The sequence below is a fragment of the Desmodus rotundus genome, chromosome 4 (assembly GCF_022682495.2).
Source record: "Desmodus rotundus isolate HL8 chromosome 4, HLdesRot8A.1, whole genome shotgun sequence".
NCBI classification, from domain to species: Eukaryota; Metazoa; Chordata; class Mammalia; order Chiroptera; family Phyllostomidae; genus Desmodus; species Desmodus rotundus.
Window position 1 is genome coordinate 60,778,404 of NC_071390.1, and position 18,949 is coordinate 60,797,352.

The 18,949-nt window shown below is 36.7% G+C and overlaps 1 protein-coding gene across 5 annotated transcripts in view; it reads left to right on the top strand.

Annotated features, from left to right (window-relative positions):
• Nucleotides 1-16,659, top strand: part of NRG3 (neuregulin 3) — a 1,217,216-nt gene extending 1,200,557 nt beyond the window's left edge. The window contains exons 7-10 of one of the 5 annotated variants that reach the window (XM_053922216.2): nt 4,631-4,758; nt 8,869-9,039; nt 14,274-14,345; nt 14,587-15,151. In XM_053922216.2, coding sequence (XP_053778191.1) covers nt 4,631-4,758; nt 8,869-9,039; nt 14,274-14,345; nt 14,587-15,094 — 879 coding nt within the window. In that variant the 3' untranslated portion in view covers nt 15,095-15,151. Of the gene's footprint in view, nt 1-4,630; nt 4,759-8,865; nt 9,040-14,273; nt 14,346-14,586 lie in introns of all 5 variants that reach the window. The other 4 variants (XM_053922213.1, XM_053922214.1, XM_053922215.2 and 1 more) reach the window with 4 other exon arrangements.
• Nucleotides 16,660-18,949: the final 2,290 nt, after the last annotated feature.

Consider the following 18,949-nt stretch of genomic DNA (forward strand, 5'->3'; position numbering starts at 1 on the left):
GAATGTGGGTCCTTGCCTTTCATGACTTCGCATACTTCTTTCCAGCCCCTTCTTGCCTACAAGGTTTCTTTTGAGAAATCAGCTGACAGTCTTACGGGCATTCCTTTGTAGGTAACTGTCTCCTTTTCTCTTCCTGCTTTTAAGATTCTCTCCTTATCTTTAATCTTGGGTAACTTAATTATGATGTGCCTTGGTGTGTTCCTCTTTGGGTCCAATTTCTTTGGGACTCTCTGTGCTTCCTGGACTTCCTGGAAGTCTATTTCCTTTGCCAGATTGGGGAAATTTACCTTCATTATTTGTCAAATAAGTTTTCAATTTCTTGCTCTTGTTCTTCTCCTTCTGGCACCTCTGTGATTTGGATGGTGGAATGTTTAAGGTTGTCCTGGAGGTTCCTAATCCTCTCCTCATTTTTTTTGAATTCTTGTTTCTTCATTGTGTTCCAGATGGGCGCTTATTTCTTCCTTTTGTTCCAAATCATTGATTTGAGTCCCAATTTCCTTCCCTTCATTGTTGGTTCCCTGTATATTTTGCTTTATTTCACTTTGGGTAGCCTTCATTTCTTCCTTCATTTTTTGACTGAGCTCAATCAGTTCTGTGAGTATCCTGATTACCAGTGTTTTGAACTTTGCATCAGATAGGTTGTCTATCTCCTCATCCCTTAGTTCTTTTTCTGGAGTTTTCATCTATTCTTTCATTTGGGCCATATTTCTTTGTCTTGGCACACCTGTTACATTATAAGGGGCAGAGCCTTAGGTATTTACTTTGCTGCTTTATGGCAATGTCTGTGGGGGAGGGGTCAGAGAGGGAACAATGCTGCTCACCTACTCTGCTCTAGCCCCACTTTCCCAGGAACTCTCCTGTGAGACTGTGAGTTTCTCCCGCCTTCACAACTCCCACAGTATTTTATAGCTAGAGGTTTTTGAGTCTTTAGTTTTCCAGTCACCCAGCCCCACCTCTCCTGTGTGGTCTGCTGCCTTGCCTCAGGTCCTCTGCCCATCTCTGCCCCTCCCACCAGATGAGTGTTTCTTTAACTCCTTGGTTGTTGGAGTTCATGAAGTTTGATTTTCTGGCAGTTCTTGTTGTTTATTGTTTTTAAATGAGTTGCTATCCTTCTTTTGGTTATGTGAGGAGTTGTTATCCTTCTTTTGGTGGTGTGAGGAAGTGAAGCATTTCTACCTATGCCTCTGTCTTGCTCAGAACTCTCAAACTTCTTCTCACATAGAATCAGTGACTCATAACTTTTCAGCTGTCATCTACTGTTATTGTAGTGAGACCCTGTCAATATGGTTTTAAGGAGTGGTGGGAAAGAATCTTCTATGACCTTACAATTATATTTCACTCTTTTAGTGAGTCTGTAGACTCACTAATTCCTGTGCTCTGACCTTGACAAGTGTTTCTTCACTTTTTACCCCTTATATGAAATGGGAAGGGTACAGGGGGTGGAGTTAGGAAAATGTTCTCCTCTTGGGTGAGATAAAGCTCTGGTAAAGTAGGCAGTGGTAATGGAGAATATTCTGCATGCATTTCAAAGTAGTTACTTTCTTCCTTCTCCTTGTCAGAGACATTAGATTTTTTCTTAAATTGTGCTTTGTGTGAGAATCTGTTGTTGGTCTGGAGGTAAAACCCAAGAAAGTATGGGAATTCTTCCTAAGGCTGCAACCCTCAGATGACTTTTAGCTTCACTGTAGTCTATACACAGATTCCAACAACTTATTAAAATTGCCACTTTGTATTCTGAACAATTTATGGTTCTGGCAGATCCTGCTATAGGTAAGCTGATCTTGACTATGATTCTCTATATTCACTCATCTGTCCAGATTTTAGAGTGGTGGTTTTCCCTGCAACTTCAATTATCTGATGGATATAAGAACAGTCATTGATTTTTCAGTTTATTCAACCTTTTTCTTACTGTAAGGACAGGCATGACAATTTCCAAGCTGTTTATTTGTCAGTACTGAAAACTGGAAGCTATGTTTAAATTCACTTGAATGCACATGCACAGAATATTCTTTTGAAGTATTGCCAAATTATTAGGGTTTTTAAATAGGATTTCCACATGTTTCAACTAACTCTGGATAGGAATAAAAACAGTTTAAACCTGAATCTCAGTTTAAATGTGACACAGAAATGAAAAATGATTTTTGTAAAGGCTGTGTGAAAAAAAAAGGAGATTCAAAATAATACATTATGCAAACAAATTTGTGAAAATGGATCCAAATAGTACTATTGAAAGCAACAGTCTAATATAACAATAATCCAAGCTTTTGAAAGAAAAGATTTTGAACACAATATCTAGTATAACCTATGAATAAGCAGTACAAGTAAGAGGTTGATCCTATTCAAAACTTTTATACAGGATTTTAAACAAGGCCCTTAAGCTTTCAGTACCAAAACTTTCATTCAGAGCAGAAGGTCTGACCTAGTGGCCCAAAAGCCAACTTAGGCTTTTTGATATGTATTAGAAAATAAATAAATGGGTCACTGACTTTAAATGATTTCATGATTTCCTCTAGAAAATCTGATGCTCCAGAAACCCTGGCCAGTGTTGCTCCTGAAAGCCTCTACAGGAGCAGAGAGGCTTACAGCTGCCAGTTGCCACAGGTGTCCCAGATTAGCTCATTTACTTCTGTAGCTGAGCCTTCCAGGTATCCAAGGTTGTCTTCTAAACCACCTCATTAGAAGTTGATGCTAAAAAATACAAAAACAAAATCCAGCAGATCTTTTATAGAATTTGGAAGTCAGGTAGCAATTCAGGATGTTTGTTACATTTCAGTCACACGTCTACACAGTTCACTTTTTTCATGGATGGTTTGCAATAAACAACTCTAATTAGTTAATAAAGAAGCACACATGAAGATATTTCCATTTTTTTGGATGTAATTTTGGGTTGTTAGAAACAATCACCTTTTCCAAATTATCTCCATATCTTCTCTTGGTTCCTTACCAATTTATTCCATTTTGCAAGTAGCCTGCCCAGCTTCTGTAAATCCATTTGTAGAATTCAGATTCTGATTAAAGACATGGCCATTACTGCCACTATGTGGTTCATTTTGGAAGTACTTTGAAAGAAAATGTTTAATTAGACATATTGAACTTAAAGTTACATAAGGTTGAATTTTTTTTTCCTACTCTTCTAAACCCACACCCACTGATACAGTTTTCATCAAGGATAACACCTAGTTAATAGTCTACTTTACCTTTTTTCCATCCATATTCTTTTGTGGTTGCATGGGAAACACAGACACACACATGGAAACATGCACACAAAATATATGCATATGTACATACAAAATCTATAAATGTATACACAAAGCTAAATATATATGTATATATGTATATCCAAAACACATATTTACACACATATGTATACCTGTCTTCTGAGTTTTCTTTATCTACACACACTGTTTGTATTATGCATATTTTTTGTACCTTGATGTTATTCTTTTGAATGGCTATATAGTATTTGTTTATGGACATTTTTATTGTTTCTTTTGTGCTTATTTTCTGTTTTGTTATTAAAATTTGTACTGCTGACATACTCTGGTGATTATATCACTTTGAAATTTTATAATTATATTAATACTGGAAATTCCTGGATCAAAGAGTATATATATTTAACATTTTGGAACACATTGCCAATATTTACCCCAATAAATTAGCACTATCTCTACTATTCTCAAATCTTTGTCTTTACTAAATATTCTTAAAGTTTACTTTTCTCTATTCTAATGCTCATTTATCTATATTGAGTGTAGTTATACACCTTCTCATTTTAATATTATACCTATATTTTTTCTATGACACTCTTGCTCATACATTGAATATGAATATCTGGATTTCAAAATCTCTGGAGTTTGGTTAAAATTCTAAAAATAAATGTCATTTCTCAGGAGAGTTTTTATTTAAAGTTCTGGAAGGGAAACCTGCTATTCTTGCTGCCTGTTCAAGTGCCAGAGTTCCAGAGGGTGTTAAACTTGACAACTACTTGGTTGAGATGCCATGTGATACTTATCTTGAGGCAAACTTTTTCTTAATGTGTCATCTTTATAAGTCTTTTTGAGGCTCCTGTAGCTTATGGTGCACCATAATCAAAGGTAAAACCAAGGGTTAATAACTATCAAGAGCGAAATGCTCACAGCTTTCTCTTTTTAGACACAGTAAGTTCCTGGTAACAGGCTAAAAGAGAGAGACAGTGGAGAGTGGTAGGCAGATTCACTGAATCAGTGTCCTCTATAATTTCAAGAATATTTCAAGTTTTATTCAATCAGTATTTATTGAACCCTTATTAGTAGTCAGCTACTATTTTTTTTTTGTAAAATGTGCATTGAATGAAGTATATGTATCCTTTTTTGGCTGTGCCATGGGTATGAATTGACAGACTCAAGGGTCTAAAGTGAAGAACCTTGAGTGGACCTTATCTAATCACAGAGAGTTTGGGACAAGGATGGGGACAGCATACTCAATGTGTGAGTAATGGGATGCAAATGATGGCTCTATCATTCTCCTAATTGGGTGCTCAATGGAATGCTATTGGCAGGTTCCATAACTTTTCAATACCTATCTGCAGTGTTATAGGCCTTCCTTTTCTAACTATCCTCCAGCTCACCTTTGTGCATGTGATTTCCTACAGTATTCAAAGGCGGAAAGGCATCCTGTGACTGCTTTGGAGAAAATGATGGAATCAAGCTTTGTTGGCCCCCAATCATTCCCAGAGGTCCCTTCTCCTGACAGAGGAAGCCAATCTGTCAAACACCACAGGTACAGATAGCTAATCATGGTGGGAATGGGCACATTCACAACATGTAAGACTCTGGAAAACACAAGCTGAGAAATGGCAACACTATTAGGAGAGATGATTGTTTTTGCTTTTCCTATAGTTCTCCATGGGATGGATGCTCAATCAGCTCACAGCAGGTAAACCAAAGATATCAGAAGGCTGCAATGCACCTACAAAAAGCCTAAAGGAACTGTTAACAATACCCATCAAAGCAGCACATGCAGACCAGTGAATGAAACAATTGCATTCTGAGAAACTATTAAAAACATGATTTTTTTTCTAGTCTGCCTTATCACTATGTACAAATTTAATGACTAATTCTCCCCTAGGCAACTGATGTGACATGCTCCAGGTCTTCCAACATGGTTCTCACACAAAGAAAACTTTCCAGGGCGATGAATCCTGGCAAATCTTCTCCTTTGATCTGTATGATCTATTATCAGTGGCGTAGAGCTCTTAAAGCTGACCATAGAAATTGGCTCTTTTGGGGAGAGAAAGACAAAACTAAAGTTATCTTATAAATTGTATGGCATTCTGAAGCTGAAAAATTTCTTTATCGTCTTCTAGTCACATACTCCGTTTTATACCTAAGGAATCTGGAACTCCAAAAATTGAAAATCTTTGTTCTACAACAAGTGCCAAAGTTTGCAACTAGGGCTCAAACGGACATTATGTTGTCATTTAAATGCATATCCTCAGTCTTTGTAGGAGTTGTTCTGAGTTAAGCATCCTTCTCTTAGTAAGAAGTATAATACCTTAAATTTAAAATATATATATAAAGAGATGCAAATTTTTTTAAATGAAGTAAAAAATATCAATTTTCCCAACAATGAAAAATAAATATAGGTTTTACATATGTAGGTAGTGTTTTTGAAAACCACCATGACAGAAGCATGCATTAACAAGGAAACTCTCTTCTCCCTTGCTTCTCAATGGGTCCAACGATGATTTTATTGAACATGACACATTTACTATGAGGTTTTTCTGTCACTCTACATGAGTAGAGACTGAGATACTAAGGGTTTGTTATTTTTTAAAAGGTGATTTAAATATTTTTAGTTCAGGATTGAAATATGTTTAGCTATTGGGTAATTGCTTTAGTTATTAACTACAAGTTTTGATTTATATCAATTGAGGCATTTATAGATACTTCCCTGTGAAAAAATCATTTCAGTTCACTGGAGTTAATAGAAGTTCTTTAATTAGGGAAATACATCGAAAATCACCAGCCTTTAAAAAGATGGATATTTTCTCCCAGACACTATTTTCCCTGCTGATTATAACCCACATGAAAGTGGTATTCCATCCAGTCAAGTAAAATAATTAAGTATAATGTTATTCTACACTATATTATGCCATAAATGTTTTAAAGTTGAGATAAAAATGGATGAGAGCTACTAATGTATTTGAGTTGCAAATACCCTACTCACTCCTTGTCTGTTGATACACTCCCTCCTAAACTTGGCTTCTACTCTGATTTTTAGGAAATATGAATGTCTTTAAGAGATCTTCCTTTTTGTTCAGTTTAGTGACATTGCAATATTTGTAGGCATACATTGTGTCTTGATAGGTAGGCAAGGGTTGATTTATAAAGTGCCTCTAACACTTTGTAAATTATAGTGTAATATAACATAGCTTTTGTTTTGCAAAACATGCAGTAGACTTAAATGTTTTCATGATTGATAACCTGGCCACTGATTTATACAGACTGCAAACTGCTCCATCACTTCTGAATGCTACTAGGTTAGAAGGGCAGCATAGCTGATTGATCAATAGGTATAGAACTGCTTTTTAAGATGGGTCACTAGTTCATACTGGTAGACTTTGCTGTTGTGACAGTTTGGCTAGCTATGAATAACTAATTTCTTTCTGTGCACTATGACTTATTTGGACAATTCATTTATGAAACAAAACTATTAATTAAAAGCACTGTTTCTCATTTTTAGTAAATAAAACTATTCCTTTTTAGAGAGGAAGTCAATTTTGTCATGTCATACTTATTACATTATATTTTGGCAATACAAATAGGCTTTTTTAATAATTAAATAAATTCAGGTTTTTCAATGACTAATGGGAGCCTTTGAGTTATCATTGGTGGGGGAGGAATCAGGGGAACTTACTGTGTTGAGCACCTACTATGTGCAAAATTTTGTGCTAAACACTTCGCATACTCGATCTCTTTGAACCCCCACAGCAATCCTATGAAAAGACTTAAGCATCATGCTAATGCCATTCTCTTACACCTCCTCCACCCATGTCTAGTCTTTACCTTTCTCTGCCTTGCTCTGTGCACTAAGAGGTAAGCGGGCTCCCTTACCCTCTAACTTCTCTTGGTTCAATATGAGGGGCAACCACAAGAGATGGAAGGGCAGAAGGAGAGCCACGTCCTAGTATTTCTGCCCCCTTCCTCCCTGGATGCCTCAGCTATATCCCTTTTCCTGGGACAAAGTGCTTGCCAAGTGGTCCTCTCTTTCCTTTTTTTCTCCATTCTGCTGATGGCTCCCTCCCCTTGTCCCTTTAATTACAGGGTTAGTAACAGCTTCCCATTGTTAGTATCCCTGACATACAGTAGTATCCCGTGTTGCTTTTTTTCCTCAAATACTAAACACACTTTTGTAAATAGCAGAATGTCCCCCCAAATTATCCAACTTAGAGTACCATCTGTTTTTCTCCAGGACTCTGGTTCCAGTACTTCCCCCAGTATCATACTGCTAATAATATACAGTTGCATATCCAAGTGCACCTATTTCTAGCACCCAAGCCTGAGTATCCTTCAGACTCCAAAATTTCCACTGGATGGTATAGGTAGAAGCTGGCAGGAAGGGAAATAAATGAGCTATTATAGAACTCCTTAACTTGCTGGCTATTAGGCATTTTAATACTCAGTGTGCAAGAAATATTACAAAAAAGAATTAAGTTGTAATAATGTTGCCAGGTATGATCTGGTGTTTGCACTAACTCAGGAAGTCAACGTTGGCTTGAGGAATATGAAGTTTGATTAGTCATCTTGGTTGTCAACTCTGAACTTAAATAATATTCAATAAATTATTTTGTATTTATTAAGTATAAATAACAGCAATATTAGTGCAGGAAAGTTACAGAACTCCAAATAATACAGTTATATGGGTCAAGCTTCTTTGGGGGGACTGGTCCCTTTAAAACTTGATAGTTCTATTGAAATTTTGAAAATGTTTTTTTAATTTTCTCTATATAGTTTTATGTGATATTATCACATAAACTGGCATGTTACAAAATGTGTACACAGGAACAGAGTTCTCCTCACTGCTCCCATGGGAGTAGGTTAAATTTGGTGAGGTAGGGATGAGGATGCATATGGAACAGGTGAAGTGTCAAATTAGCAATTGATTTGTATAAAAAGCCTTGTTCTTTTGTTTAACATGAGCTATATAGGGATTTCACCTATAGTGTATCTCATTTATAACTTTAGCCCTTTGATGACATCTAAAAATGTAGTTATTTGGGTATTTGGATCTATGAGTCAAAATGAGATGTTTAGTAAAACAAATTTTAAAAAAGAAAAATAATTTAGTTCCTCAAGATTGATGAAAATTTGAGGTAGTGAACTGTGAATTTAACATATATGTTAAGGAGAGAATGACAATTATAATAAGGTTTGTTTACCACTAACACAAGTGAAATTTTCCCCATAAATCCCTTCAGGGCTTCCTGTATTCGGTTCTTGTCAGTGTCTAATCACAAAGCCATTTTTATTTTTACTTGAGAAATAGTTACTATAGCTTGAATAATAAGGGTGGATGAGAATCAGAAGCTTGAGAATTTCTTAATCCCACCTCTTATTTTGGCTGGAAAGCAGCAGTTATTTTAGTTGATTAGTGCTCCCCACTGGAAAGCCAGACATACAAGAACTCTTTGTCTAAGTATCTGCAAGGGTAAAATGAATTTGGCAACTTCTGATCCCTTCCTACCAGATATACTAGAGTTATGGATGGAGCCTGGCCTAATAACTTTGAGAATCTGGGGTGCAAATGCAGTGTTTGAAAAGTTTGTGCAGTCACCTGTAAGGTCATTGCTATGACCAATTTGTTGCTGGTTTTCTTTCACCCCAGCAGGAGTCTCTCCTCTTGCTGCAGCCCAGGACAAAGGAGTGGCATGCTCCACAGGAACACCTTTAGAAGGACACCACCTTCGCCTCGAAGTAGGCTGGGCGGAATTGTGGGACCAGTGTATCAACAACTTGAGGAATCAAGGATCCCAGACCAGGATACAATACCTTGTCAAGGGTAAGTCTAAAAACAATGAAATTGAGGGAGGGTATCATTATTGCTACAGCTTTAAACTGAGTTATGTTCATTGGGCTTTTATTCATTGATATTGTCATCAATTAGCTATTTATACTTCCTTTCATCTTTGTTTCACAAATGTAAACTAACTTAAAAGAATAGGTACAATGGAAATAGATATTAGGGAAATGTTAGATGGAAAATAAACATAAACACTAACAAGAAAATAAATGTATAGGTATGTAGGCAGTGTGTTGATACATAGTTGCTAAAACAACTTAGAATTTGTCTTTGATTTAAAATCTAGAGATTTCTTAAGTGGACTAAAGTGTTTCTTCATCCTTAGTTTTGAAAAAAAATTACTTCATTCTCTAATCAGTATTGTAGACAACATCCTAAACAGTAACCTGTAACATGTGTACACACACACACGTATATGTGGGTGTATACGTATGTAAGTATATACATATACGTCTATGTGTATGTATATACATATATATGTTTATATATATTTAAAATCTCGAGCATTTCTTGAATGTGTCTCAGAGTATGCTCTCAAGTACAACTTACTGAATTCAGACCTCTAGGTTTTTTCACAGTGGAGGGATGGAAAAAGGGACTTGGGACACTATGGCTGCTATTCCTTCTTGCAGTACAAAAAGTGTCCGTTCTTCTGAGTGGACACAAACCCTCATAGGGTTCAAGGCATGGTGAATGGAATGTATTGTAAGATGAATTTTAGTCACCATCCACCTAATTGACATACTATTCGGCCAAACATGGCAGCACTTACTTAAAATGACTGAAGTTCAAATCTCATCTTTGGCCCTTAGTACTTGTGTGAATTTGAGAAAGTTTTATCATCTAAACTTAAGTTTTGTCATCTATAGGATGAGCCTTCCTGAAGGTTGATAGGTAGCTTTTTAAAAATTATGTGTGTAAAGAGCTTGAATCAGTCACATGGTAAAAAACAGAGAGGTAGTACTGATATTTATTGTCATGGGAACTGTTACAAAATTAATGTTGATTTCAATAGTATAAAATCAGGGTTTATTCCAGAAATTTCAGGAATCTGTTGCCTCACACAAGCCAGGTTCTTATTACATCTAGTTTTTTACCTCTGGGTAAGCCAGGCCAAGTTTCTATGCTGCTCTGGCCTGGATGACTTTTATACACTGTATCAAGCTGAAAGCCAAAGCAAGTAGGAAGTCCATCAGAGAGCCCTACCATTGTCTTTTCTTCTGGGCAAGTTGTATGTGCAGTCATGCCCTATCTGACAAAGCTCAGCAACAGATTTCTTTAGGAAGACTAGAAGATAGGAAGTGAATAGCCTGTGGCTGGATTTTGTAATTTTGAAGCAATTCCAAATGTACTGTAAAATGTGTTTGGTACAGATCTGGGGTGACAGCTGCAAATTCAACATAACACCCATGTTGTTCGAGAAGTAGGTTGGCATTTCTCTTTGCCTTGTATCTGGAAAAATGGGCTTATATTTACTCTATAATTACAACTAATCATATTTCATAATTATTTCCTTCTTAAACCACTGATAATGTCTATTAATTAGGATTGATATATTTTGTGAGTGGAGAGAGAACCCAGCCCATGCTGCCTTTCTTTCTGTTGGGCATATTTTGGCTATCATTCCATATGTCCCAGATGTAAGGATGTTCTGACCCTATGCTGGATACAGGCTTAAACCATACATGCACAAGTATTCAGGGTCTCAGAGATTCCCATTACATGATCAGGCATTGCTTTGTCTTTTACCTCCTGGGAGACTTACACTTATTGTCTGCAAGGTGGTGGTTTTGTTTTGGTTCAATCATCATTGGGATTAGAATAGTCTCTCCAGCTGGCTAGCCACAGGTATTTTCCTCTGTGTGTTATAGGACCAGTGTTGATAAATGGTGACTCTAAGTATAAGTCACTGTGAACTCAGCACAATGAATCTCAGGGAGCAATCTCATTCTCAGTTCTTAGAAACAGCTATTTTCCACTCCTGGGGGACTGACTGTCTCGACGGACTGGAAATAGGATTGGTAATAGAATTTCACAGCTAAAGGCCTTCTTCAAATCTGGCCCTTGCCTAGAGGGGGAGTGAATGAATTTGCAAGAGCCATCAGCCATCTGCTGCATGTTTATCAAGCATGTGGGCACTGTCTGTTAGTTAGGCTCTGGTGTCTGTGACTTCACTCCTTGGCATTGACTTCAGCCCACTTTGAATCCAGCAGCTATTTTAGTGAGGCCTGAGGAAGGCGTGAGGTGGTGATCACTCAGGCAATTCAAACGAATGTATTCATGTACTAGAGAGAAAGAAAGGAAGCCAGAAAAGTTTGTCTGTCACCTTCAAAGTAGATGGGATACAAAAATATACTGATTATTTATCTCACTTAACTAACAACTTTATATACTTCAATTATTCTTCAGGAAGTTGATAGATGAATGCACTAAGGATAGGGGAAATTAAATGACTAGCCCAAGGTGGGATATATCAGGTAAAGGAACTAAGACTTGAATCCTGGCCTTTCTGACTTTCTGACTACATAAACCATTAAACCAGAAAAAGGAATGTGAAGAAAATCACATTCCTGGATGGTGATGTGTAAATGGAATCTCAGTTGTATTGTTTCAGAGGGAAAAATGAATTCTTTCAATTTAGTCAGTTCATTTGAAAGCCATATGAACTAGGAACTAGGTCCGGGAGTCCCCTGTGGAAATTCAAACTCCTTGGCCTGAGTCCTGAATTACTGGGAATAAAACCAGGTGACTAATTGTTGGAATATTTCACCTTTTAAATGATGTTTGCTCATGTATTTACTGAGGAAATACACTTGTGATTTCTTTGTTGAGGGATTGGAGGAAGGACAACCCAAACTGGTATTTCACAGTCAATGATTGACAAGTTCATGGATCAAACTTGTGAAAGAGTGATTGACCCTTAGGGATGCAGAATGCTGAGTATCTTCTAATCCAGAATCACATCTAGAAATTTACCTCTCAAACTTCTGAAGCATAGTAACAGCTTCTACTCAATACCAGTGCCAGGACACTCACAGCAGCTCTAGGAAGGAAGTGAGGACTACAGTGTGCCTCTGGTTGAATAGTGCAGAGGCATTACCTCAGTTAGTTCTCAGAGCAATCTCCCCAGGTCAGTATGACTGCCCCATTGTTTTAATATGAGAAAATTAAAGTGAGGCTGCAATTTGTCTAAAAATAGCATTGGGACTTGAAGTCATGTCTAATCCAAGACAAAACCACATTTTGGAGAGTTCTAATTGTTTAAAGAATATCTTCATGTTATAGTAACATTTTAGATTTCAGTTATTGCCAGCCATGTGTCCCATAACTGACTTGTGAGGTGACACAAAGTCAGCTGCAATTCCTCTTTCTCATCTACACCCTTACTTCAGCACGTAGGCATGTTAGAAGACTGCTCCAAGTTTGGCTTGAATTACCTTTGATCACTTCTTAGTCATGACACATTGTTGACTTATTGAAGCTACAATTGACTAAAGTCTCTAAGATATTTATACCTTTAGCTAATTTTTTCCCCAATAATGTTTAGATTCTGGTATAAGAATTTGCATCTATCACCATGTGAGATCTATATGAAATATGATTTTACCCTAATTATATTTTTTGGCTCTGTGATGTTGGTGACTCTGATAGAAGACATTCTAAATCTTCATACATATTAATGGTATTAACAGTATGGTGCTAAGGACAGAACACAAAATCCTCTTACTTGTTTCCTTTCTTCTTGTTGAAATTCATTGATTCATTGATTAAAACCCTTAGGTTTAGATTTTCAGTTCTATAACACTAAAGAAAAAGGAGAAAGATCCCCTGGGGAAGTTCTTTGTATGTGGTGGCTATATAGTTTGTGCAGGTAAAGATTATATATCCTTCTAAAGGTATTCTAGTGCACCTTGGATGCCCACTCATTTCTGGCTTTGACAGTAACAATGAAAATAAGACAACTTAGGTTTAACTTCTTCCTCTGCTGCTTACTAAATGTAACTTAGGGCAAGTCATTTGAGTATCCCTTAGTCTAGTTTATTCATTCATTACATGGTAATAATAATAAATAAACCACATAGTCTTTAAAAATTCAGTGAGTCAATTGCAAGTCAAAGTGCTTTTTAAAAGCACTGTGTGGATGTTAGCTCTTGTTACTATGTTTGAAATGAATGCTAACTGGGGTATAAAGTGTGTTTATGTATTCATGTGTCCATTCCATCAAGATTTATTGATTACCATCTCTGTACTAGGAACAGTAAGTATGGGACTTAAAAATCACCTAAATTTGCTCCCCATCTTTTCTCATTGTCTGATGGGAAGACAGATTTCTAGGTTGTTCCCATCATGTCCCTGCATTAAAGACTTCTATTTAGTATGCGACACACTTCATTGAAACTATTTTTTCCATGTATAAACATGACTTTTATTTCTATTACAATGTAAGACTAAGGGAATTTTATATATATATATATATATATATATATATATATATATATATATATATATATATATATATAATATGGAGAGCAGATCAGTTTAGATTATGCCTAAATTTTCATGTTTAAATTAAGGACATAAACTGAGAAATAGAATAAAGACTACTGTTCAAGTCCCCAAACCACATTTCTATGAATCTATAATATCCCTGCCCCGCTTTATGGCACTGGGAACTTCCAAGGCACTGGCAAATTCACCAGCTCTGAACAGGTAACACAGGGGCTAGACAGATTCTGAAATATTCAAATGACTTGAAATGGCATGTTGGCATTCTTGACAAGCTATTGACATGCACAGTGAGCTACATAACTTGACTCCAGAAACCATGTGAGGAAAGCTGCTAAAGTGGTAGAGGCCCTGTAGAACTCACTTCATATTCGCCACTGGGCAGAGAGAAGAATCGTACGCTTCCCATTCCCATTTTTTGTCTCAGCAATGTGTAGGGAGGCAATTCCTATGGAGCAGAGTGCCAATAGAAATTTCATTCAGTCCCCTAAAGTCAGGATGAAACAGAAAAAGTCAGGAATGTAGTACCTTAATGCTTAATGTTGGGCTTCCTGATTTCTTTGTGTAGGGTGGCCACATGAGTACTAAACCAGGGCTGAGAGGGTGGTCAAGTTGATGGAGTGGAGTAATGCCATTATGGGTTTCCTGTTTGTCACTATGGAAAGGCCACACTTACCTGCTCAATCCCCATTTACTTTGTATTCTAGGATAGAGGTCAGGAAGACTATATCCCACCTGCCTATACAGCTGTGGTGTGTTGAAAGATCCCTGGACTTAAAGTAAGAAGATCTGGGTTTGAGTCTCAGTCTGTCACTTATTTTCTGTGTGACCTTGGGCAAGTCACTTCACCTATCTGAGCTTCAGTTTACTTCTCTGTTTAACTGGGAACATACTATCCGTCTGATGGGGTTGCTGTGAGAATTCAGTGAGATGGTGCATGTGGAAAGTGCTTTGTTGACTGGATAGTGCTCTGAAGAAGCACTGGCAGAGAGAATATGTAACACTTTGTTTCTTTTTCAGGTATTCGTCCACCAGTTTAAACACCCAACAAAATGCATCAGTAAATATGCAACTGCCTTCAAGAGAGACAAACTCCTATTTTAATAACTTGGATCAAAAGGACCTAATGGTATATTCATCCACAAGGGCCAATTCCGTGCCCATCATCCCTTCAGTGGGTCTAGAGGAAACCTGCATGCAAATGCCAGGGATTTCTGAAGTAAAAAGCATCAAATGGTGCAAAAACTCCTACTCTGCTGATGTTGTCAATGTGAGTATTCCAGTCAACGATTGTCTTATAGCAGAACAACAAGAAGTGAAAATATTGCTAGAAACTGTCCAGGAGCAGATCCGAATTCTGACTGAGGCCAGGCGGTCAGAAGACTATGAACTAGCCAGTGTAGACACTGAAGACAGTGCAAGTGAAAACACAGCCTTCCTCCCCCTGAGTCCCACGGCCAAATCAGAACGAGAGGCACAATTTGTCTTAAGAAATGAAATACAAAGAGACTCTGCATTAACCAAGTGACTTGAGATGTAGGAATCTGTGCATTGTATGCTTTGCTCAACAGGAAAGAGAGGAAATTAAATACAAATTATTTATATGCATTAATTTAAGAGCATCTACTTAGAAGAAACCAAATAGTCTATCGCCCTCATATCATAGTGTTTTTTAACAAAATATTTTTTTAAAGGGAAAGAAACATTTCAGGAGGGATAAAGCTTACAACTAAAGCTTTTGGGTAGAATTCTGAGTACAGTTTCAGTTAGTCCCAACACTGTCCTTTTTGGCTCTTAGTAGATGGGGGCGATCCAGACCCTTAGCCCCAGAGCACCAGTGTCTTCATAAAAAGGCACTGGCAGTTACCCAGTTTCAGAGACAAGCTGCATCCTGAGGGCAGAGGTGCTGGTGAGAAGGTGACTCTTGCCATTTGGCTTGACAGTCCCAACCTCTAAATTTCTCTTCACTCGACAGCCTCATCACAGGTTATGTCATGTCAACACATGTAGTGTTTTCTATTTAATTTTAAATTTTGAAGAATGGCACCAAGACTCTAGAAGGAGGAGGACAGGAGATAGAAGGAGTCATTAGGGGCAATCTAAGCTTCTCTTATGTGCCATCTTCCTCTGAAATTTGAGGGCACAGAATCTCAGAGGGAGGTATGAAATCATTATAAAAAAGGAGACAAAAAATCACAGTGTCATGTCACTAAAATCATGCTGATAGAAATGTTTTCCTTTGAGATTGGTTAAGGGCTCCACAGGAGCATTTCTCAGTGTGTGTGCCTGTGTGTGCGTGTGAGAGTGTGTGTTTGTGTGTGCGACTGAGTTTCCTGGAGCACTGGTATGCTGTATGCACGTGTTCATTGTGAGTATGTGTGTGCATGTGTGTGCGTATTAAGCTTGTTAAGATTTGTTCTGAAACATCAGGGAATCTAATATTCAGAAAAAAATTTCCCTCTTAGATTTGTTCTCTTTAAATTTTCCCACGAAGTATAAAGTTCAGTTAGTATGTTCTTAAATCAGTCACTTGCATGGTGGCATCCTATAAAACTCTTGACAATGTCTAGACCATTTTCTGATGTGAATACTTCTGAGAGGAACAACTATAGGCTCATTGATGATATCCGTATCACAAGGCAAGTTGAAGATGTGTATTTATTTTAAATCATGCATACTTAAGTTATTTACACAAGCCAATGACCAAATTGACAGTTATCCTTTGCTTTCTCATGAGGCTCATTATGATTTATTTTGTAGCAAATCTATAACTTGTGGACCAAGACATTGGCTTCTGTGGTTAATAAGGAAAGAATAAATTGATGAAATCACAAAGCCCAGAGTATTCAGTTCACAGGAAGCCCCCTGAAGCACAGTAAATTGTGTTGTATGTTCATTTGGAATAAAGCAATATTTTTACCACTGCTAAGGCTAACGGAAACTTCTCCTGAAGATTTGTCTGTCTTATTTACCCTTACTCTGATGGGGGTATTCAAGAAAATTAGTGTTCACATAACCAGTTTTTTTCCAATTTTTGGTGGTGTTGTTATGTTTACACTGTTTTAAATAAAAAGGCACAGTATTTGAAAGTATATAAAGGATTTCTTTTACTGTAGTTGGGAAAACCTTGGTTAAAATTTCCTTGTTCCATTACAATAGAATGTAACTTCCTGAATCAGACACTGCATATGTACAACTCTTACTTGAGGTTATTTCTGTTGAAAATACATTGTAAATTGCTCTTTGAGAATATACTTTACTAATAGATGTAATGTTATACAGGAAAAAGAAAGAGCATAGTATTCTTTCCAACACTGTCTAGTGAAAATTCAAGGTCTCAACTGTTGAAAACATTTTGGTAGAAATGCATTTTATATTCACAAAAGATTTGTGGTCTTCACTAGTTGTCCCATTATAGTTTTGATGTTTTGAATATAGAAGTAATATTAGCCTCTTAAAAGATTATTATAAAATTTTAATTTCTAGATCATCCACATTCCCATCTAAAAAGATAATATCTTTGGGAAAATTTTGAAAAGATGGTCTTAACAGGTATATATAAACCTCCTGTAGTTGCATATAAAATATGTTATTGTGTTGAAATTTATTACAATTATGGACATTAACTGGAAGTCCTCACAAGTTTGATTAAGTCAACCTTGTTCTTGGGTCTTTTCACTAAAAGTTACTTGTTGCTTATCTGAAGGATTCATACACAGTTTTCCTAACTAGGAGATTATATAGTCTGTAACTCACTATAGTTACGTTAATATATTATGTACTCTGAAAAGACTGAAGATCATCAGTCAAACATAAGTCCTGATTCAGCCCCTTATTTCTTAAAGTAGAACCATGTATTACGTGATTATAAACATCCTTGTGCATTCTGAAGAGCATTAACATCAGACACACCCACTGGCAGGCTAATGTGAAGTTTAGAGATATAGTTACTTCCTAACTGATAGTCAAGACAAAATCGTCCATAAAGAATAAATATTAATGGTTACTTTCAGCAGTCATTTATCTCCTTTTGGAATATGAAGTTGTCCTCTGAAAAAGGTCCAAGCTCAAAATGTATATTTTTGGGCACTAGCAGACAAGTGCTGACAGCATCAAGCCTTTCAAAGCTGATGTAACATGAAAAACACCTGGAGCCATTGCTACCTTGTCTTTCAAGCTCATGAGTCTGCAAAGAAATACGTACTTCTACAAGACATCTTTGATTTTGTTTCATTTTCATTGTCTTCATTATGTACACAGGTATTTGAAGATTTGTAATTAAGTAAGTTGCTTATTTATAATTAACTGGAAAATGAATGTCACCCATTATTTTTACTCTGAATCATTTTCTGATATGACATTTTTTATAAAGCATGTTATTCTAATTCACCAATGATTGCTATGGAAAACTGGTGTTCAAAATGGGACCAATTTTATGCTAATGAGAAATAATAGAAATGATATTGGATAATCATCACTCAAATATTCTTCCTGATTTTACTGTGAGGATTATAAAGTGCTCTGTTTTATACTCTAGTCAAATATCTGCCCACCTTATTATGGGTTAAGGAATACATATTTCTAAATTCTCACATCTCTAACCATTTACATTATTTTCAGGTAGCAGCAGCAAGGCCTTCTGGAGCAGGAACAATGCTGTTTTTAGGACTTGATAAATTAATCTGTTTTAATCACAATAACATATCAGACCTGTCAAAAAGAAAATAGAAAACTAAGCAGACTTCAAGAGAATGCACATTGGCTTCCAGAGTGAATGACAGTTAAATCTGCGATTTTAGCGAAGTTTCTGGTGACCTTGGCTAAGGCTGTCTATAAACAGGTGTCCACCAGAACGTACTCATGTCTGCAGCAGTTGTTCACACCTGGCTGGCAGCATGGTGCTATAAGAAACCACACCTCCCTAAGTGAGAGGGTGGTGAGTCCTTGATTCCAGCCCCATAAACCAGAGAACATTGCCCTGAGATAAGTGCTGTGAAACATTCCCCAAGTCAGTATGTAGTACACCTAGGAACACAGCAGGAGGGGTGGGATTTTTATTTGATCTTTTGGTACCTGGGAAATATTTTATATATAAAAAGTACTTTTTTATTACTATTCAATTATGTAGATTTAGTATAGTGTTGTCAATGATAGCATGTCTATACTGTGTTTGTACTTTATTCTTCAGAAATTTAGTCTACATCCAGGAAAAAAACAGTACAATGTTTCTAGGGTGTTGTCAGTTTTAAATGTATCCAATATTTCATAGGAAATGAGGCCTTTAAATAAGCTTTATCTCTTTCTCCTTTATTCTTTCTTTCCCTTTTAAAAATAGTGAGGGTAAAGCAAGAAATTGATTCCTTAAGATCCACATTGTTCTCAT